General features: G+C 48.0%; 1 protein-coding gene across 4 annotated transcripts in view; it reads right to left on the bottom strand.

Annotated features, from left to right (window-relative positions):
* The window catches only part of ZMYND10 (zinc finger MYND-type containing 10), a 133,388-nt gene that overhangs the window by 13,955 nt on the left and 96,739 nt on the right, over positions 1 to 22,694 (bottom strand). For 3 of the 4 annotated variants that reach the window (XM_063941394.1, XM_063941391.1, XM_063941392.1), the window contains 7 exons: positions 21,564 to 21,713; positions 20,126 to 20,214; positions 18,702 to 18,802; positions 18,012 to 18,184; positions 17,764 to 17,889; positions 16,705 to 16,826; positions 16,497 to 16,622 (listed from right to left, as the gene is read on the bottom strand). In XM_063941394.1, the coding sequence (XP_063797464.1) occupies positions 16,497 to 16,622; positions 16,705 to 16,826; positions 17,764 to 17,889; positions 18,012 to 18,184; positions 18,702 to 18,802; positions 20,126 to 20,214; positions 21,564 to 21,713 (887 nt within the window). The remainder of the gene's footprint in view (positions 1 to 16,496; positions 16,623 to 16,704; positions 16,827 to 17,763; positions 17,890 to 18,011; positions 18,185 to 18,701; positions 18,803 to 20,125; positions 20,215 to 21,563; positions 21,714 to 22,694) is intronic. The other variant, XM_063941393.1, reaches the window with a different exon arrangement.

Here is a 22,694-nt window from a genome sequence, read left to right as displayed (position 1 = left end):
CACACCACAAAGCGCTATATATACAAGGGATATCCTTATATTAAGTGCTCCCTTATAGCTGCTTTAATATATATATATATAGCCATTAATGTGCCCCCCCTCTCTGTTTTACCCTGTTTCTGTAGTGCAGTGCAGGGGAGAGACCTGGGAGCCGTTCTGACCAGCGGAGCTGTGACAGAAAATGGCGCCGTGTGCTGAGGAGATAGGCCCCGCCCCTTTTTCGGCGGGTTCTTCTCCCGCTATTTTTCCAGTCAGGCAGGGGTTAAATATCTCCATATAGCCCCTATGGGCTATATGTGAGGTATTTTTAGCCTTGTATAAGGTTTATATTTGCCTCTCAGAGCGCCCCCCCCCAGCGCTCTGCACCCTCAGTGACTGCCCAGTGAAGTGTGCTGAGAGGAAAATGGCGCACAGCTGCAGTGCTGTGCGCTACCTTATGAAGACTGAGGAGTCTTCAGCCGCCGGTTTCCGGACCTCTTCACGCTTCAGCATCTGCAAGGGGGTCGGCGGCGCGGCTCCGGGACCGGACTCCACGGCTGGGCCTGTGTTCGATCCCTCTGGAGCTAATGGTGTCCAGTAGCCAAGCAGCAAATCCACTCTGCATGCAGGTGAGTTTACTACTTTCCCCCTAAGTCCCACGTTGCAGTGATCCTGTTGCCAGCAGGACTCACTGTAAAGAAAAAAAACCTAAACTAAACTTTCTCTAAGCAGCTCTTTAGGAGAGCCACCTAGATTGCACCCTTCTCGTTCGGGCACAAAATCTAACTGGAGTCTGGAGGAGGGTCATAGGGGGAGGAGCCAGTGCACACCACCTGACCTAGTAAAGCTTTACTTTTTTGTGCCCTGTCTCCTGCGGAGCCGCTATTCCCCATGGTCCTTTCAGGAACCCCAGCATCCACTTAGGACGATAGAGAAATAAATATATTGTGTTACGGTGGATCCTTTGCATTGCGTACACGTGTCGCTAACAAAGACTAGCGTACGCAATCCAAAAGGCAGACGCACGCAGCGTTCACTACGCAACGTAGCGTCTGGTTACGCCCACGTAGCCCAAGTCACGAAAAGTTGAATTAGCGCAAAGCGATAATTAGCGCAAAAGCGATAAGTAACGCACAGCGGTAAATAACGCAAATCTATTTTTTTTGGAAAATCTGAAATTTAGTTTAACAGATCCTGCTCCTAATTGGTAACACTTTTGGCCTGAAGACAATTTCTGCGCAGAAATAGATATAGAAACAAAGTGTACATGTGTTGAGTGAGTGTGTTTTGTATACAAAAGTTTATATAACTTTAAGGTGGAACCAAAAGGAAAGTCGGGTACTCGTCAAGGAACATACGTGTAAGTGACATATACGGTGGCCAGGGAGGCATCCCTGGTTAAATAATATTTGAGCATTAGAGTATAGCGGACCATAAGGTAACAAGACCAGGAGGTCATAAGGAACAAGACCAGGAGGTCGTAAGGTAAAAGGTCCGCTATAAAAGTCCAGTGGCACAACGCCTGGGGTGTTGGTGCAGAACCCATATAGGCCATAAGCTCTTGCTGAAGGAATCGCGGCCGGAAACATCGATTCCATTGGTCTTTCAGTACATGACAAATAGTGCTCGTGTACTGAACGATTGGACCACACGTAATTGTGTGCAGTAGTTAGTAATCTGACCTAAATACCATTAGAGTAAAGTGGTCACAAACGCTATTTGTACATTCTGACGTGATTTGTGTAATTTTTTATTTTTGGAAGGGAAGTTCGCTGGTCACTCAGGAACTATCTAACAACCCCAACTTTACTGGAAAGAGTAAGTGTCCTGCGGGTAACCCTCATATGTTCCAGTAAACTGAAGGTTCCATAGGGGCCCTGTATCGAGTACGCTGGCATCATAACGGTGTTTACAGGTCGTATTGGTCGAGGTGGGCGAGTGAGTGGGGTACTCGGTAAACCGCCACCGCCGGCCTACTGTGGAGTAATTTGGTTGTCTGAAAAGGCTTGCTGAAAACCTTGATACAGAAAATCCAAGGAGGATTAAGCAACACCTACAGACTATGGGGGCCAGTTGCTCAGGTAGGGGGCGATCAACCCTGGTTCAGGTTGATTCTGTGAACCGACCAGTTGGGTCGGCACGATATGTAATGTGTGAAAAATATGGAATTCACACCGAATCTTTATGTGATGAATGGGAGAGAATGACTGTACAAGACAGGGACAAGTTCCCAAGAATAGGTAGCTTCAGTCCAGAGGTGTTACAAAATTTAAGGAGGAGGATATGTCTCGTAAAATCAGCAAAGAGACGAATTCAGCATCATGATTATTTACAGTTATGGCACCAGGAAGGTGAGATACAGAGAGGTTTGGCTCTGGCGGCGGGATCTGGGGCAGTCAGGAAGTTGATTGCCACAGCTCCTCCCCCACCATACATTGCAGGAGAGAAGTTGATTGCGGAGAGAAACGCACTGGGTTGTAAAACACAAACTCTTAGTAACACTGTAAATGTTAATGATGTTAACCAAATAACTCATGCAAGTATTAACCCGTGCAAGATGTACCCTGTTTTGAACCTTCCTCAGGAGTGTGATCAAGAAGACGATTCAGCAACAATTTCAGCTCTCTCTCTTGCAGCCACCATAGCAGAGACCACAGTAGGCACAGCGACACCCACGAGATTAGTGAAAGCCCCTAGCGGAGGGATAGGTGAGGTCGTGTCAACGGGTAAGTACGGCACCATGCACTACACTGAAACAATTGTACCACAACAAGCTGTAGAATCTACACAGGAAGAGGCTGTTAGAATTGCTCCTGTAAGGGTAATAGCAGTTCCCAATGGAAAAACAGATGTGTCTGGAGCCACTCCCATAAGGAACATTGCCATGTACACTCCATTTTCCAGAATGGAATTAAGAACAATAGTGTCCGAATTTCCTGACCCCAGGAAGGATTTAGTTGCTAGCCAAAAATACATCAGGGATTTAGGTAACACGGTAGAACCCAACAACAAGGATTGGCAGATACTGCTAAGAGCTTGTTTACCTTCCAATGTTGATGCAACTCAGTTTTTAGCTGATTGTGCATTGGATAAAGATGTACCGCTTACAGACGTGTACAACAAGGATAATGTAAAAAGGATAAATTTACAGCTAAAAGAGTATTTCCCAGCCGTTGTTAAATGGAATAAAATATTTTCCATTAAGCAAAAGGAGTCCGAAACGGCAATAGAATATTTTCACCGGGCACTATTAGAAATGGCAAAGTACACTGGTATAGAAGACATAAAGACCAACCCAAACCATCGAGAAGTAGCAGTATCTGTACTGATGGATGGTTTGAAAGAAACATTAAAAGCTAGGGTACAGACCACGCAGCCATGTTGGCGAGGTCTGTCAGTGTCCACCTTGAGAGAGGCTGCTATTGATCACGACAGAAATATCACTAGGCACAGGGAGTCGCAAAGTGATAAGTTGATGTCCGTAAGTATACAGGCGCTGACCACAAGGCAGCCTGCGTATGTACCACCGAATCCTGTGGGTAAGGCAAGTGTAATAACATGTTTTTCTTGTAACAAACCAGGACATTTTGCACGAGACTGTAGAGTAAGAAATGTACAAAGGTCTTTTCAACCCCCTAGACAACAACACCACACACGACATTGGGAACAGGGTCCACAGAGGCGGAGTTTTGAGCCACATACAGGGGAAACAAAAAGATATCCCCCACACAGAGATTGGCATGCCTCTGGTAGTTCCCAGCTAACTCCCTCACAAGTAGTTGCTGCCAGCGGGATTCAGGGAGGTCAGCATACCCAATAGGGGTGTGGCCATACCTGTAATCTGCAACCAGTTAAATTGATTGCCAGTCTTGGAAGCGAACCAGAGATTGCAATCAATGTAGCCGGTAAAACTTTAAACTTTCTTGTAGACACAGGGGCGGCCAAGTCAGTGATCAATTCGACAGTGGGCATGAGAACCACTGGTAGGACAGTTCCAGCCATAGGAGTAACAGGAGTAGTCCAGCACTACCCTGTTAGCAAACCAGCCGAGATTACAATAGGGCCTTTGCATACCAAGCATTCCTTTTTGCTGGCTGCATCGGCACCGACCAATCTCCTGGGAAGAGACTTACTATGTAAAATGGGTTGCGTCATTTATTGTACTCCTGAAGGTGTATTCTTGGACATCCCTGAGAATCACGCTCAGGAAGTACGAGACATGTTAGACTCCCCATCAAAATTAATGTCACATTCCATTATGACAAATAGGAATCCATCCCAAGTAGAAGAGATGACATCTCAGATACCAGAGTCGCTTTGGACAAAAGATGGACAGGACACTGGATTAATGGCAAATGTAGCTCCAGTAGTTGTACAAGTAAAAGATGGTAGGATAGCTCCAAAAATCCCACAGTATCCTCTGAAGCCAGAGGTGGAGTTAGGAGTTTTCCCGGTAATAGAGCGCTTGCTACAACAGGGCATTCTAGTAAGAACGTCCAGCACAGCAAATAGTCCCATCTTCCCTGTTAAAAAGAGTGGGGGGAGGGGTTACAGGCTAGTGCAGGATCTAAGGGGGATTAACAAAATAGTTGAGAGTCAGTTCCCCGTAGTGCCTAATCCAGCTGTCATCCTAATGCAAATTCCTCCCACTGCCAAATTTTTCACTGTTATTGACCTCTGCTCCGCTTTCTTTTCGGTACCTCTGCACCCTGACAGCCAATATTTGTTTGCATTCACATACAGAGGAGTCCAATATACGTGGACTCGGTTACCCCAAGGTTTCATAGATAGTCCAAGTATATTTTCTCAGGCTTTGCATGATTGTTTACAGTCTTTCCAACCGGAAAGTGGATCAGTGTTGATACAGTACGTGGATGATCTACTGCTGTGTTCTGATTCATTGGAGGCATCCCTGAAGGATACGAAACAGCTCCTGTTTCATCTTTCAGACACAGGTCACAAGGTCTCCAAAGACAAGTTGCAATTATGCCAAGCTAAGGTAAAATACTTGGGACACTGTCTAACACAAGGACTGAGACACCTGACCGCTGATAGAATCCAAGCCATTAGAGACATGACACTGCCACAAACCCAGCAACAGATCAGGACGTTTTTAGGAATGTGTGGGTATTGCCGTAATTGGATCCCAGGGTTTTCCATATTGGCGCTACCTTTGCAGGAAATGGTCTCTTCAAACAAACCTGATCGGATTTCGCATACAGACGAATCTGAAACAGCATTTGAGAGACTCAAACAGTGCCTAACGCAGGCACCAGCACTAGGTATGCCAGACTATGGGAAACCCTTTGAACTATACGGAACAGAAAGTGCTGGGTGCGCAGCAGGGGTACTAACACAAAAACACGGTGATGCCAGCAGGCCAATTGCATACTACAGCGCGCAGCTAGACACGGTAGCGCGATCCCTCCCCACATGCTTGCGTAGCGTTGCAGCGATAGCATTGCTAGTGACGAAAGGCGAAGATGTCGTGCTAGGCCACAACCTCACAATCCATACACCACATGCGGTATCGGCCTTATTGAATTCTGCCCAAACCAGACATGTCTCATCAGCAAGGTTTACGAGATGGGAATTGGCATTAATGGCCCCAGTAAACATCACCATAAGGAGATGCAGCGCATTAAACCCTGCAACATTTCTCCCAGGTGTGCCTGGACAGGCACAAAGGGTGGGAGGTGAGAGTGATGGGGAAGGAGGATTTAATGCAAAGGAAGATACACATGATTGTATGGAATATTTGACCCAAAATTTTTCCGCAAGGCCTGACATCAGTGACAATCCACTAGAAGATGCAGAACTCACGTTCTACACGGACGGTAGTTGTCACAGACAGTCAGACTCGGGAGACTTGTGTACTGGATACGCAGTCGTAGATGACCAAGACACCATAGAAGCGGAACCGCTAGGCCCACCTCACTCAGCCCAGGTTGCTGAACTGGTCGCCCTAACCAGAGCATGTGAATTGGCTAAGGGTAAGTCTGCCAATATCTACACCGATTCTAGATACGCGTTCGGGGTAGTCCATGATTTCGGAGCGCTATGGCGTCTCAGAAATTTCATGACGGCAGCTGGTACACCGATAGCGCATGCAGCTCACATAAAAAGGCTTCTAACAGCGATACAGGAACCCGACAGAGTGGCTGTTATCAAATGTAAAGCACATACATATAGTCAAGACCCAGTATCCCTTGGTAACAGCCGAGCAGACGAAGCTGCAAAGCTTGCAGCTGCTACCCCCATACGGACAGACACCACACAACTGATGGTATTTAATACCATCAACACACAAAAGTTGTGTGAAATGCAGAATTTGTGTTCCACTCAGGAGAAGGCAGTCTGGAAGGCAAAGGGATATGGCCAGGAGTCCTCAGGGCTCTGGACGGATGGAAATGGTAAACCAGTGGCCCCCAGGGCATACCTTCCGTGTCTGGCTGAAGCAGCTCACGGGCTGACTCATCTAGGCAAGGAGGGGATGTGCAAATTGGTAAGAGCATACTGGTGCGCCCCAGGATTCTCCTCTCATGCTAGTAAAAGAGCAATGTCATGCCTTACCTGTCTGAGAAAGAATATTGGAAAGGCAATACCTACAGAACCCTCCCATATCCCACCTGCCGGCGGCCCTTTCCAAGTAATACAAATTGACTTCATTCAATTACCCCCATGTAGAAATTTGAAATATGTACTTGTTTGCATAGATGTTTTCTCGAATTGGGTCGAGGCTTTTCCAGCAGCTACAAATACCGCTATGTTTACAGCTAAGAAAATTGTGCAGGAATTTGTATGTAGATATGGTATCCCTAGAATCATTGAAAGTGATAGGGGTACCCATTTTACAGGTGATGTCTTTCAAGGAATGTGTAAGTTGATGGGAATTGATAGTAAGCTGCACACTCCGTACCGTCCACAGGCGAGTGCGAAGGTCGAAAGAGTGAACAGCACTATTAAAAATAAATTGAGTAAAGTAATGGCAGAGACAGGATTGACGTGGCCAGAAGCTTTACCCATTGTTTTGTATAGTATCAGAACCACTCCCAGGTCCCCTCTTAATCTGTCTCCTTTTGAAATTCTGTTTGGTCGACAACCGCATGTCATAATTAACCCTCAGGATGATTTGAAATGTAACAATGAAGTAACTGTAAAGTACTTAATTAATATGAGTAAGCAGTTGAGGAATCAAAATGATAATCTGAAGTTGGTGATTCCTGATTTACCAGATAGTAATTGTCATGACATTGAACCTGGGGATTATGTAATGATACGAAATTTTCTACGCTCAGGTTGTCTTATTGATAGATGGGAAGGACCATACCAGGTCTTATTGACTAGCACCACAGCATTGAAGGTTGCTGAGAGAGAGACTTGGGTCCATTCATCCCACTGCAAGAAGGTTGCTGATCCAGAGAAGTCCCGTGATAAGGAACAGACGGTAGAGGTTGTATCACTAGAGTGTCTGTTCCAGGAGGACTGAGGCGGCACCTGAGCCTTGAAGACCGAAAGCAGCTGTCGACTCCCCTCTCCCTTTTATTGTTTTCTCCACTTCCCATCCCCTCTCCTTTAAAATTTCTTTTTCCCCCTTCTCATTCTTCTCTATTTCCTCCTCAAAGATGGACTTGCCCCAAGAGACTGTGATCCGGATTTTGATGTTAACCATGATGTTGACCAGAGCAGTCTGTTCCGGCGAGAGTACCATAGAGGTCGAAAGAGGTTCTGGAATGGGTTCCGATTATGATGATGGAGGCGTAGTTTTCCAAGATCAACCAAGCCAACAAGCAAAGGCGAGTATCAGAAAACGATCCGATAGAAGAAATTGTGATGGATTGTTAGCTGAGGAAAATTGTATCTGTAGGCTCTGTGATAATCTGGTTGAAGATGGATGCATAAAGAAATGCCAATCTAGTTTTAATATCCATATGGACCGGCATCCATTGAGTGACTATCACTCCTTAGTGGGTAACGTGTTAAACCAAACAGATTGTTGGGTATGCTCTCAAGTACCTCAGGGTCACAGTAAATCAGGGCTAGTACCATTTCCTTTAACGTTAGGGGAGGTACTTGAGCTAAGTGGTGGGAGACCGGTGGACCGGAGGTTTAACATCTCCAGCCCTCCTAGTTTGAAGCTCCACCAATACCATGTGGATAGGTCCCTCATATGTTTTAACATCTCCAATCCCAGAAAACCGGGAAATTGGGAAGTGTCATGGAGCAACCTTACCATGACCTTTTCACACAGAGCAGATAGAATGCCTACAGATACAGAGCTCGTACGCCACATAGCCAGTAGAGGAAAATCTTTCCGGTATCGATATACCTTAGGAAATAGGATTACTAAAGTTGGAGAGGTATCACCAGGATACTGTGCACATATCGTACAAACCGATACGTGCATTAGGCAGATGGAAGAATTAGGGTCAGGAGATTTCACCTGGAAGGTTTGTAACATGGTCATGTCCTTCTCCGTCCCCTATGTTCTCCCCGATGATGCATATTTCATATGTGGGAGAAAGGCGTACAAGTGGCTTGCCCCAAACTCTGAAGGATTGTGTTATATTGGAAAAGTATTGCCTGAAGTAATGACTGTTACACATGACAAAATGAAGGACATACACCGTGGTGCCCAAACTCCTTATACTCACACTCACTACGAGCACCTTGTTAAAAGACAACTGTCAGAAAGGTTAGAGCATCCGGCCTCTGATCTTATCCATGAATCCACCGGGATTCAGGTTCTGGTAGCGTTAGATTTCACTCGCACCGCTCGAGGTGTGATGAATTATAGATACATTTCCGCACTCGCCAATTTGTTAGATAATATCACTGAAATGTATGATGACACGTTTAGATACACTGGAAGGGAACTTCAAGCTTACAAAACAGAACTAGTTCAGCATAGGATGGTTCTTAATTATCTTACAGCAGTAACAGGCGGATATTGTGTTACATTGGCAACACAGTACGGCATAAAGTGTTGCACGTATATCACAAATAGCACCGAGGATCCGATAGAGGTCATAGACCAAAAGATGGACGATATTCTGCAATTAAAGTGGGAATTTCGTCGAAAACACAATCTCACCCTTGCTGCTGTAGGTAATGAGCTGACTGGTTGGGTGTCATGGTTGAACCCGCGAAATTGGTTCTCCGGTTTAGGAGACTGGGCTCAAGGAGTCATAATGGATGTTGGAAAGTTTCTCCTATGTATTTTGGGTGTCGTTATATCGTTTGGATTGATATTTAGATGCGGGCAGGCTTTAATAAGGTGCAAACAAAGTACAAAAGTGATGAGCTTGAGGAGTGAGGAAACTGTAATTAACCTGGATTTGATTTATGACCCAATGCTAGAAACCATGACGTAATGATGTAATGAGTATACGGTCCGTCTTTCACCCATTTCTATGTTTTCCTCCGAGGTACAAAGACCCACGTAGACGAAGGATTTGATGAGCCAAGGGGCCGACAACGGAAAGATGGAAAGAAGAAGAGCAGACGACCTGATAAACAAGATTTTGATGGACAATGCCATGGGTACCCCAGTTTCCCTAGGAACTTTAAAATCACGCTAGCCCAACATTTTTTGTAAATCCATGGACGTTGTATGCTTTACTCACGATTTATGAGCAAAAGCACAAAGAAGAAGACTCCAATCAACCGACACCAATCAAGACCCCAATCGACGAACGTACATTAACCTGACATAGAATATCATTGCATTTTTCGTAAGTGTTCTTTATCTTCATCTCTGCAACCCTCAGGTAATAACACACATAGTCGATAGGGAATACAGGCACAGATAGCAGCAACCACATACCCCCCCCCCAATTCATGTATCATCAACTAAAATGTGCATCCCCATTGTGTTACAACCACAGCCGAAATGAGCTCGGTAGAGTTTGACAGCCCATCCACAGACCTGTACCACAGGATAAGAAGGAATTCAAATGTATACTTCGCAATACCTCGAAGCTTGATTTACCACACGTACGGCACGATGATACATGACCCTCCAAACATGGACTCATACACACATGCTTCTACTTTCTCACTAGGTCATACCCTCTTCACACCTACTCCATTCTTCTTCCTTTCCCCACCATGGAAATCAATTAACCCCTGACTTACATTTTTCTCCTTAAATATTTTGTGGCAGTTATTATTGACTGCCAAAGGGTGGACTGTCAAAGTCAGAAAAATGTCTCAATGCACGTTGCCATATTTGCACCGCACACTGGTCCGTGCTGCGCATGCGTACGCTCTCCCGTGGAAGCGCATACCCGCAATAGCGTGCACTCGCACGCGCAGTATGCGCATTTACGGTAGAGTTTATGTGATCGTAGCGTGCGACTCATTAGTTACAAATGTTCACAATTAATGTAGTTTATAGATCATGATCCCTTTGATAGTTTCTGTAAGTTTGGTTAAAGTATAATGTCCCAGAGCTGAGGAATCCCTCTTTGCATCGTACGAAGGGTTTAACAGGAATCATACAGCAGTGTTTGGTACCCATCGGAAGAGTATTTGATTAGCAATATTCCGGTGTTGGTTTGGAGCGTATTAATCGCTCGTGCGAATAGTTATGGACATAAGAAGTTTATGTCCATTTCTATGATTTGCACATACTCAGGTATGCGGCGGGAAACCCAGTTTCCCACCCACCTGAGCTGTTGGAAATCGTCACAGCCCACCTGTATGAATCACCCTATGACCTTTTGTTATGATGCAGGGCCGAATTCCTTCGGCCAATGGACAATGGGATTGTAGGACCAGGAGATTGCATTGTGTGTGGAGCATAAATAGGCAGGCCGACCACATCCAGCTCTCACTCTCTCATCAACGGTTATCTGCTGATAATCGGGAGCTGGATATCGAGGCGCTGGCGATCATACCCTTTGTGCGTAAGTTCTCTCCATAATCATTGTCTTTCTGCGAGCCAATCTCTCTCTCTCTCTCTCTCTCTCTATCTCCCTCTCTCCTCTTTTTCTCTTAAATACCTTATAGTATTATAGTATTGTATCGTATTGCATTTAGGTCAGTGTAGTATTGTCTTTTTGTATTTATTGTTTAGTTCTGTGGTTAGGAAGTCTCTGTTATATTGTAGTGTATCATATGTACTGTTATCCCCTTTTACAAGTATATTAGACATAATACAGTTAATAGGCCTTGGAAACCTAAACCAGTATCTGTGTATTTCCTATAGTGATAAGTGTTCATTTGAGCGTCGGTGACGCTCATGCAGCTTTGTAGATAGTCAGGTTCCACAAGGTTGCACTTACACCCTGTACTCACATTAAGGTATTCAGTGTATTTCATCGGTATAAGGTTTAACATAAAGGTATAGTGTTGTGAGCGTCTGCATCGCTGGTGACCTCCTCGTGGTCTCTAGCGTACGCTACGTTACAGCGAATCTTTCCCCTAGACATAACCAATAACGTGTCCTGTGATCACTGGGCCGTGAGCGAACGTGACGCTTGAGCGTCTCGCCTACGGCTGAGCGATCGTTACGCAAATAGCGTATCATTACGGTATTTCTTAAATAAACAGCGTACAGTGTTCTTAGCTTCATAAGGGTTGTTTATACGACAAGGAATTTAGCATTGTCAAGGGAGAGATCGCCTGCTTAGAAGCAGGACACCCAAGTTTCTTGGGATCATACAGGACGAACAGAGAGTCTGATTTCCTGTGACGAGCAGTCCTCTTCACATATATTTTCAGAGTCCTTACAACGTCCAAGGACTTTGATGGAATTGAGGTGTCAGTAGCCACTGGTACCACAATAGGTTTGTTGATATGAAATGCCGACACAACCTTCGGAAGAAACTACTGACGTGTCCGGAGCTCCGCTCTATCTTCGTGGAAGATCAAGTAAGGGCTTTTACATGATAAAGCCCCCAACTCCGACACACGTCTAGCAGAAGCTAAAGCCAACAAAAAGCTTTCCACGTAAGAAATTTTACCTCAACCTCCTGTAGAGGCTCAAACCAGTCCGATTGGAGGAACTGCAACACCACGTTACGGTCCCAAGGCGCCGTAGGCGGTATAAAGGGAGGTTGGATGTGCAGAACTTCCTTCAAAAAGGTCTGAACCTCAGGGAGGGCAGCAATTGTTTTTGGAAGAAAATGGATAGGGCTGAAATCTGGACCTTCACAGATCCCAACTTTAGGCCCATATCCACACCAGTTTGTAAGAAGAGGAGAAAACGTCCCAGTTGAAACTCCACTGCAGGAAACTTCTTGGACTCACACCAAGATACATATTTTTTTTCAAATTCGATGGTAATGTTTAGACGTTACTCCTTTCCTAGCCTGTATCAGGGTAGGAATAACTTTGTTCGGAATGCCCTTCAGATCTAGTATTGGGAGATCAACTTCCATGCCGTCAAACGTAGCCGCAGTAAGTCTTGATAGGCGAACGGCCCCTGCTGCAGCAGGTCCTCCCGAAGAGGAAGAGGCCTCGGCTCTTCTTGCAGTAGATCCAGAAGATCCGCATACCAAGCCCTTCTTGGCCAGTCCGGAGCAATGAGGATCGCCTGAACTCTTGTTCTCCTTATGAGTTTTAGAACCCTTGGAATGAGTGGAAGTGCAGGAAACATGTACATCGTCTGGAACACCCACGGAGTCACGAGGGCGTCCACCACCACAGCTTGCGGGTCCCTCGACCTGGAACAATACCGCCGAAGCTTCTTGTTGAGACGAGAGGCCATCACGTCGATCTGTGGTACGCCCCAAAGATCTGTTACCTCCTTGAACACCTCTGGGTGGAGACCCCACTCCCCTGGATGGAGATCGTGTCTGCTGAGGAAGTCCGCTTCCCAGATGTCTACTCCCGGAATGAAGATTGCTGACAGCGCCAACGCATGCTTTTCTGCCCAGAGGATGATTCTTGTTACCTCTGCCATTGCAGCTCTGCTCTTCGTTCCGCCCTGTCGGTTTATGTAAGCCACTGTTGTCATATTGTCCGACTGCACTTGAATGGCCCGATTTCTCAGAAGATGGGCCGATTAGAGAAGACCGTTGTAGACTGCTCTTAGTTCCAGAATGTTTATCGGCAGGTCGGCTTCCAGACTTGACCACCTTCCTTGGAAGGTTTCCCCTTCAGTGACTGCGCCCCAGCCCCGGAGTCTTGCATCCGTGGTTAGAAGGATCCAGTTCTGAATCCCGAACCTGCGGCCCTCCAGAAGGTGAGATAATTGCAGCCACCAGAGGAGTGAAATCCTGGCCTTTGGCGACAGACGTATTCTCTGGTGCATGTGTCGATGGGATCCCGACCACTTGTCCAGGAGATCCAGTTGGAAGGACCGAGCGTGAAACCTCCCGTACTGCAGAGCCTCATAAGAGGCCACCATCTTTCCCAGAAGGCGAATGCACTGATGAATTGACACCCGGGCTGGCTTCAGGACATCCCGGACCATCGTTTGAATCACCAACGCCTTTTCTTCTGGGAGAAACACCCTCTGCACCTCCGTGTCGAGGATCATTCCCAGAAAGGACAACCTTTCTGGTTGGTTCCAAATGTGACTTTGGAAGATTCAGGATCCAACCATGTTTCCTGAGAAGCTGAGTCGTGAGTGTTATGGACCATAACAGTTTCTCCTTGGACGATGCTTTTATCAGCAGATCGTCCAGATACGGAATTATGTTCACCCCTTGTCTGCTGAGGAGAATCATCATTTCCGCCATCACCTTGGTGAAAACCTTCGGTGCTGTGGAGAGACTGAATGGTAGGGCCTGGAACTGAAAATGACAGTCCAACAGCGCAAATCGCAGATAAGCTTGATGTGGCAGCCAGATCGGAATGTGGAGGTACGCATCCTTGATATCCAGGGATACTAGGAATTCCCCCTCCTCCAGACCTGATATCACTGCCCTCAGGGACTCCATTTTAAACTTGAACTCCTTTAGAAAGGGGTTTAGTGATTTTAAGTTCAGAATGGGCCTGACTGAACGTTCTGGTTTCGGTATCACAAAAAGGTTCGAATAGTAACCTTTGTTCTGCATGTGAGGTGGTACTGGCACAATGACCTGTGCCTCCACCAACTTCTGGACTGCTTCTTGCAGGACAGTCTTGTCTGCCAGCAGAACTGGCAAGCCTGATCTGAAAAATCGGTGAGGAGGGAGATTTTGAAATTCCAGCCTGTACCATTGGGACACAATATCTTGCACGAAGGGGTCCAGGTCGGAGGACACCCAGACCAGACTGAAATCCTGCTGAATCGTGAATGTTACGCAAAAACAATTCAACATCAGATTTATCCATAGTATCCAAATCTTCAAGTAACGTGCCTGACCACTTTACTATAGCTTTGGCAATCCAAGCACTGGCAATAGTGGGACGTAGTATAGCCCCTGAAGCCGTGTACATGGATTTGAGCGTATTATCAATTTTACGATCAGCCGGCTCTTTCAAGGCGATGGATCCTGGAACAGGTAAAACCACCTTTTTTGAGAGTCTGGACACAGATGCGTCAACAATAGGCGGGCTTTCCCATTTTTTCCTATCCTCTGCCAGGAAAGCAAACGCTACCAGAACCCTTTTAGGTATCTGGAATTTTTTATCCGGATTTTCCCATGCCTTTTCAAATACAGCATTTAATTCCTTTGACGCAGGGAAGGTTAGCGAGGCTTTCTTATTTTCAGTGAAGTAAGCCTCAACCTGCACAGGTGTTGTATCAGTAATATTCAACACATCCCTAATAGCCTCTATCATCAGCTGAACCCCTTTTGCAAGTGATGCGGCCCCCCTGAGCACATCCCCATCACCATCTGTATTATCAGAGTCGGTATCATTATCATCCTGCATGATCTGAGCAAGAGCACGTTTATGTGAATATACAGCGGGGAGCCCTGATGTACCAGAACTGGGCCAGACTGCCATAGAGTTCTGTAAAGCCTGAGTTGCAGATTCATTTTGTGCAACCCTAGTAGAAATCTGAGAAATCATAGATTTGATAGAGGATAACCACTCAGGCTCCCTTGCTGGTATCTGTGCTAAACCAGTGCAATCCTGATTACACGGAATGGAATCATCCTGAGAGGACATATCCTCTGCAGCATATGACACAGTCCCTGGACATTGCTTAATGGAGACCACAGACACTCCACACACACACAGGGGAGGGCAGAGTTTCACCCCCAAGAATGGCAAGAGAGACACAGAGATTGGAGCCAACCCACACACAGCGCTTTTATACCAAAGGGAGACCCCTTGTCAGCTCTGACTGTGCACCTTAATAGGTTACACAGTCGTTTTGCAGCCTCCTCCCCCTTCAACAACCCCCTGGTACCGTGATAGATAGCTGGAATTGCTGTGGAGGGACTGCTCTTCACTGACAGCGCTGTGCAGGCAGGAAAATGGCGCTAAACGCTGCTGGGTCCGCTCCAAGGAGAAACTCCGCCCCCAAAATGGCGTTATCTTCCCGCTCTTCACAGGATTATACTGGCCTGAGGATTGATGCTGGCTGAGATCCGGGGACCCCGACAGGCTGTGTGACCAGTGTAGGGTGTAGGCGCTGGCTCAGGGCGCCCCTCACAGCACCGCACTATGTACCGCTGAGCCCCGGAGCGCAGTTAGTACTGCGCTCCTACCCTGATGCCGCCAACTTCACACTGGCCCCCCGCTTGTTAGGGGGGGCGGTGACTCACTCACCACTCTTCAGCTCTGTAAGGAGCTCAGTGTCTTGTCAGCGGAGATAGTGGCTCAGACCCCGCAGGGCGGACACTACTCCCCCCCTTAGTCCCTCGCTGCAGGGAGGCTGTTGCCAGCAGCCTCCATGTAAAATAATAAACTCTAAAAATAAACTTTAACTAAAGAAACTCTGTAGAGCTCCCCTAGCTGTGACCGGCTCCTCGGGCACATTTTCTAAACTGAGTCTGGTAGGAGGGGCATAGAGGCAGGAGCCAGCCCACATTCTCAAACTCTTAAAGTGTCAATGGCTCCTGGTGGACCCGTCTATACCCCATGGTACTAATGTGGACCCCAGCATCCTCTAGGACGTAAGAGAAATTCACTGTGTGCAGTCTCTGCGCAGCCCAGGACTTACTCCTCCAGTGCTATAGGATCCGGCTGATCGGGGCCGGAGCTGACGTCACACATCCTCCCTGACAACGCTTGGGCACGCCTGCGTTTTTCCGGACACTCCCTGTAAACGCTCCGTTGCCACCCACAAACGGCCTCTTCCTGCCAATCGCCTAGCGAACGCCCGCGCGATTGGATTTTTCGCACTATCGCGACGCTGACCGCGATGCCCGTTGTGGTTGTCCGACGCGCCTGCGCATTGCGGTGCATACGCAGTTAGGACCTGATCGCCCGCTGTGCGAAAACACACAGCAGCGCTCAGATCTGAATGACCCCCTGAATACAGTAAGGGGCTCAGGGCCCAGCGAAACGTATCCTAGGAGCGTGGGTGTAGCTGGATCTTATACCGCATTAAAGCTACAGTAAAAGACCCTAGAACCCCCCAAACATGCCCCCCAAGTACCTGAGCTCCGTCCGCCTCTCACACTCACCTGCTGCAGTACCACTCACTCTGACACCTGGAGCACCGCTTGCTGGCCTCTGACCCACACGAGCCACACTTGGGCTTATCCGGCACCAGCGTTTCCATGACATCCATGCTGTAGGTCTGCGCCCACCTGTAGGCAGATTCGGGTTTCAGGTTAGCCTAGATTTGGGCAGGTGGACTATATACCACACAGTAACCTGCATGTGACTGACCTCTGTGCTTGCTGATGTAAGTCTTCCTCACTGGGAGAGAAAGCGTTCTTCACCTGGTGCTTCGCAATGGCCTTCCATTTCCCAGAATTCTCCCTAACGATGGCGTCCCACACCTCCGGAACCTGCCAGGTGGGGCGAGGAGGGAGGAGGTCACCTGACTTGTAATGTGCCTGAGTAGGAGTGGTTTCATCACAGATGGCGATTACTAATTGTGCGGCTCAGTCATTCGCTTGCTGGGATTTCGCCCTGAATATTAGGACTTCTCTCTACATATTCCTCCCGCTCCCCAGGAGACGGATTCCCCCCAATCTGCTCCACCTGCTGTCACCTGATTATGATCCTCTCTCTATGGGGGTCATTCCCAGTTGATCGCTCGCTAGCAGTTTGTAGCAGCCGTGCAAACGCTATGCCGCCGCCCTCTGGGAGTGTATCTTAGCTTAGCAGAAGTGCGAACGAAAGGATCGCAGAGCGGCTACAAAATTATTTTGTGCAGTTTCAGAGTAGCTTCAGACCTACTCAGCGCTTGCGATGACTTCAGACTATTCAGTTCCTGTTTTGACGTCAGAACACGCCCTGCGTTTCCCCAACCACCCCTGCGTTTTTCCTGGCACGCCTGCGTTTTTTCGAACACTCCCTGAAAACGGTCAGTTGACACCCAGAAACGCCCTCATCCTGTCAATCACTCTGCGGTCAGCAGTGCGACAGAAAAGCTTCGCTAGACCTTGTGTGAAACTACATTGTTTGTTGTAATAGTATGACGCGCGTGCGCATTGCGCCGCATACACATGCACAGAAGTGCCGATTTTTTTGCCTGATCGTTGCGCAGCGACCGAAATCTGCTAGCAATCAACTCGGAATGACCCCCTATATCTCTGTATCAGCTAAGCTGTCCACCCAGAGGGTGACCCAGGTAAGTGGCCCGGAACACTCTAGTAGGGAAATCTGATCTGGCAACCGAACTATTGTATCTGAGGCAACAGGCAGAAATGGTGGTCCAGAAATCAGGTAATCAGAGACCTTATAAACACAACACTGACAACGAGTGTGTCTATACCGTACCTGCTCCAAAATCAGTCCCTTCTGCGGGGGAGCCGGCTCGCTCACAGACAGATGGCTGAGAAAACGCTGCAGTTCCACTAAATGTGGCAATTGGTCAACAAGGACGTCGGTGAGAAAAGAACGAAGCTAAAATGACACGTTTCATATACCGGGGGTAAGTAACAACACAAGACATGAAATACAGAATGGCGACAATATAACAGTATAACATTTTGTAGTGTCCGGTGCTTGTATAGGGGACACGTTACCTTCACAAGTTGCCCTTTAATGAAGTTATTAATGTTATACTTCTGCTGACATTCCGGCCTCAGCAGAAGATTGTAGAGAGAGATCCAGACCTGGCCGTCCAGCTTCGTCATCTTCTGCTGGTCTTCCGCCGGCACCGATACCCAGCGGCCGCTCTCGTACTTCTGCAGCTGACCTACAGGACGGAGGAAGAAGGGTTTCTGGCACTGGAAGCAACGTTACATTGTAACAGAGTCTTATTAATCAAACAATAAGACTCCCATGTGTGAGAGGCTTTCTTATTGGTATTACTCCAGTATGTGGGAAAAGAAAGAAAATGTGTATAACGGGGGCCGAGACAGAAAGTAGTCGACACAAAGATCTCTATTCTGGATATCGGTAAATATATACCCCCGCCCCTATGGATGAGTATAGAGATGTTCTCTAGAACAGCACTTATTGTATTACTACCACTGTACAGGAAGCGGAAGCTGACATGGTGCGAGCAGAGATTAGAAAGATGATGACATGAGAGCCGGTAAATCAGGGGGAATTATCACACACGTGGAATGAAATAAGCAATATTTGGAGTGGAATAGTGGAATGAGAGGGGATTACTGATTTGCACAGCACCAAGTACAGGACCCTGAATAGTGTATGTAAGATATAGGAGTGTCCTGTAGTGCACCTGTACCTGGTGGGGTAATTTATACCTTTGATTCGGCGACTCCAGGGGCAGTTCTGCAGCAGTTCCACCAGGACACAGGGCAGGTTATGCGTATTCAGCAGCCGTGTGGTCACACTGAGCGGGAGGCTGTATATGTAGAATAAGTGTCACACTCACAGAGATCTCTGGACCCCCCCCCCCCCTCCAGCCGCAGAGTCCCCCCCGTCAGTTACCTGTCCGTGTGGTCACACTGAGCGGGAGGCTGTATATGTATAAGTGTCACACTCACAGAGATCTCTGGACCCCCCCCCCCCCCTCCAGCCGCAGAGTCCCCCCCGTCAGTTACCTGTCCGTGTGGTCACACTGAGCGGGAGGCTGTATATGTAGAATAAGTGTCACACTCACAGAGATCTCTGGACCCCCACGCCTCCAGCCGCAGAGTCCCCCCCCGTCAGTTACCTGTCCGTGTGGTCACACTGAGCAGGAGGCTGTATATGTAGAATAAGTGTCACACTCACAGAGATCTCTGGACCCCCCCCCCTCCAGCCGCAGAGTCCCCCCCGTCAGTTACCTGTCCGTGTGGTCACACTGAGCAGGAGGCTGTATATGTAGAATAAGTGTCACACTCACAGAGATCTCTGGACCCCCCCCCCCCCCCCCCTCCAGCCGCAGAGTCCCCCCCGTCAGTTACCTGTCCGTGTGGTCACACTGAGCAGGAGGCTGTATATGTATAAGTGTCACACTCACAGAGATCTCTGGACCCCCCCCTCCAGCCGCAGAGTCCCCCCCGTCAGTTACCTGTCCGTGTGGTCACACTGAGCGGGAGGCTGTATATGTATAAGTGTCACACTCACAGAGATCTCTGGACCCCCCCCTCCCCCTCCAGCCGCAGAGTCCCCCCCCCCGTCAGTTACCTGTCCGTGTGGTCACACTGAGCGGGAGGCTGTATATGTATAAGTGTCACACTCACAGAGATCTCTGGACCCCCCCCCCTCCAGCCGCAGAGTCCCCCCCGTCAGTTACCTGTCCGTGTGGTCACACTGAGCAGGAGGCTGTATATGTATAAGTGTCACACTCACAGAGATCTCTGGACCCCCCCCCCCCTCCAGCCGCAGAGTCCCCCCCGTCAGTTACCTGTCCGTGTGGTCACACTGAGCAGGAGGCTGTATATGTATAAGTGTCACACTCACAGAGATCTCTGGACCCCCCCCCCCCTCCAGCCGCAGAGTCCCCCCCGTCAGTTACCTGTCCGTGTGGTCACACTGAGCAGGAGGCTGTATATGTATAAGTGTCACACTCACAGAGATCTCTGGACCCCCCCCCCCCCCCTCCAGCCGCAGAGTCCCCCCCGTCAGTTACCTGTCCGTGTGGTCACACTGAGCAGGAGGCTGTATATGTATAAGTGTCACACTCACAGAGCTCTCTGGACCCCCCCCCCCCTCCAGCCGCAGAGTCCCCCCCATCAGTTACCTGTCCGTGTGGTCAGTGATGTAACGTAAGACCGATATGCACTTCACTGCGATGTCAAACTCCAAGGCCTCTGCTTGTTGCTTTAAGTCCTGCAGGTAAGAAAATACAGCAATCACGGGGAGAGCTGCGGGCTGGGGTCTCTACAGAGGTATATAAAGGGAACCGGCGCACATTACATGCAGGGTAATATTATATGGCATATATATTTACAGCAGGCTTTTCCTGTCCATATGAGCTAACAATCTAGTTTGGGTGTCTGGAATTCAGGGACACAAAGGAACGTATCCAGGGTCACCTGCTACTGAGATTGGGACTAAAAACGCAGACCCCAGAAGATCTCCATGTATATTTATATTGGGCCTAATTCTGAGTTGATCGCAGCAGCAATTTTGTTAGCAATTGGGCAAAACCATGTGCACTGCAGGGGGGGCAGATGTAACATGTGCAGAGAGTTAGATTTGGGTGGGGTGTATTCAAACTGAAATCTAAATTGCAGTGTAAAAATAAAGCAGCCAGTATTTACCCTGCACAGAAACAAAATAACCCACCCAAATCTAACTCTCTCTGTACATGTTATATCTGCCCCCCCCCCCCCCCCCCCCCCACCCCCCCACCTGCAGTGTACATGGTTTTGCCCAATTGCTAACAAACTTGCTGCTGCGATCAACTCAGAATTACCCCCCATTGGCCCTCATTCCGAGTTGTTCGCTCGTTATTTTTCATCGCATCGCAGCGATTTTCCGCAAACTGCGCATGCGCAATGTTCGCACTGCGGCTGCGCCAAGTAAATTTGCTAAGAAGTTTGGTATTTTACTCACGGCATTACAAGGTTTTTTCTTCGTTCTGGTGATCGTAATGTGATTGACAGGAAGTGGGTGTTTCTGGGCGGAAACTGGCCGTTTTATGGGAGTGTGTGAAAAAACGCTGCCGTTTCTGGGAAAAACGCGGGAGTGGCTGAAGAAACGGGGGAGTGTCTGGGTGAACGCTGGGAGTGTTTGTGACGTCAAACCAGGAACGAAACTGACTGAACTGATCGCAGTGTAGGAGTAAGTCTGGAGCTACTCAGAAACTGCTAAGAAGTGTCTATTCGCAATTCTGCTAATCTTTCGTTCGCAATTCTGCTAAGCTAAGATTCACTCCCAGTAGGCGGCGGCTTAGCGTGTGCAATGCTGCTAAAAGCAGCTTGCGAGCGAACAACTCGGAATGAGGGCCATTGTCCTCTATAAGATGATCAGTTGTAGTAAGAGGTACATTCCATCCCTGCATGTGCTGTGAGTGACTGTGCAGCGCAGAGTAACATAGAAAAGCACAGTCATAGTACAGTCAGAGTAATGTGCGGCAAACAGCTGTATCTGCCCTAAGTGTAGAAAGCTGCACACGTTCTCCTGGTCGGAGCGTTGTTCTCCCGCCCTCCTGGAACCGCCGGATGCTCCTGTACCTCTAGGGATGAGGTCTCACTGGCCGCAGCGGGCAGCATTCTGTCCTGGCCCGGAATTCCGGCAGAGCTCCGCGACACCAACGCTATCAGCTTCCGGTGACAGTAATCTGTGAGGTCCAGAGCCAGGTCCTCTGTGGACTCGCAGACGTCCTGTTACACAAAGGAGAACGGGACACGTCACCAAAACAACATATCTGCCACCCCAATATAATACTATACACCCAGGGTGGGGCTCGCAGCTCTGCGCGGTCATATAGACAAAACTGCCATGTGATAAAAACATTAAGAAAGTCTGAAATGACTATGGGGGTCATTCTGAGTTGTTCGCTCGGTAAATTTCTTCGCATCGCAGCGATTTTCCGCTTATTGCGCATGCGCAATGTTCGCACTGCGACTGCGCCAATTAAATTTGCTATGCAGTTAGGTATTTTACTCACGGCATTACGAGGTTTTTTCTTCGTTCTGGTGATCGTAATGTGATTGACAGGAAGTGGGTGTTTCTGGGCGGAAACTGGCCGTTTTATGGGAGTGTGTGAAAAAACGCTACCGTTTCTGGGAAAAACGCGGGAGTGGCTGGAGAAACGGAGGAGTGTCTGGGCGAACGCTGGGTGTGTTTGTGACGTCAAACCAGGAACGACAAGCACTGAACTGATCGCAATGGCAGAGTAAGTCTGGAGCTACTCAGAAACTGCACAGAGAAATCTTTTCGCAATATTGCGAATCTTTCGTTCGCAATTTTGATAAGCTAAGATTCACTCCCAGTAGGCGGCGGCTTAGCGTGTGCAAAGCTGCTAAAAGCAGCTTGCGAGCGAACAACTCGGAATGACCCCCTATATAAATACATTCCCACCAAGAAGCCGATTTGGCGCAAATATTCTTTTTAAGATACTAGAAAGTCTGCAGACTTTGTCTCCTTCCCGTCATTTTCATGGTAGGGAAATATTCCTGGGCAAGTGACGAAGACTATATATAGGAAGTGTCACTGTCACATTTACAGGAATGACGGGACACAGCTGCTTGTGGTTGCTATGGATACAGCGCCTCTCTTGCACCAATTGTGTCGCTCATTCTATTTAGAAAGAAATAGTGAATGAGATTTTTATAATGTGAGATGATGGATATTTATGGGCC

The sequence above is a fragment of the Pseudophryne corroboree genome, chromosome 9, assembly GCF_028390025.1.
Source record: "Pseudophryne corroboree isolate aPseCor3 chromosome 9, aPseCor3.hap2, whole genome shotgun sequence".
In the NCBI taxonomy this organism is placed as follows: Eukaryota; Metazoa; Chordata; class Amphibia; order Anura; family Myobatrachidae; genus Pseudophryne; species Pseudophryne corroboree.
The sequence above is the reverse complement of the archived record's forward strand: the minus strand, read 5'-3'. Positions and strand labels throughout refer to the sequence as shown.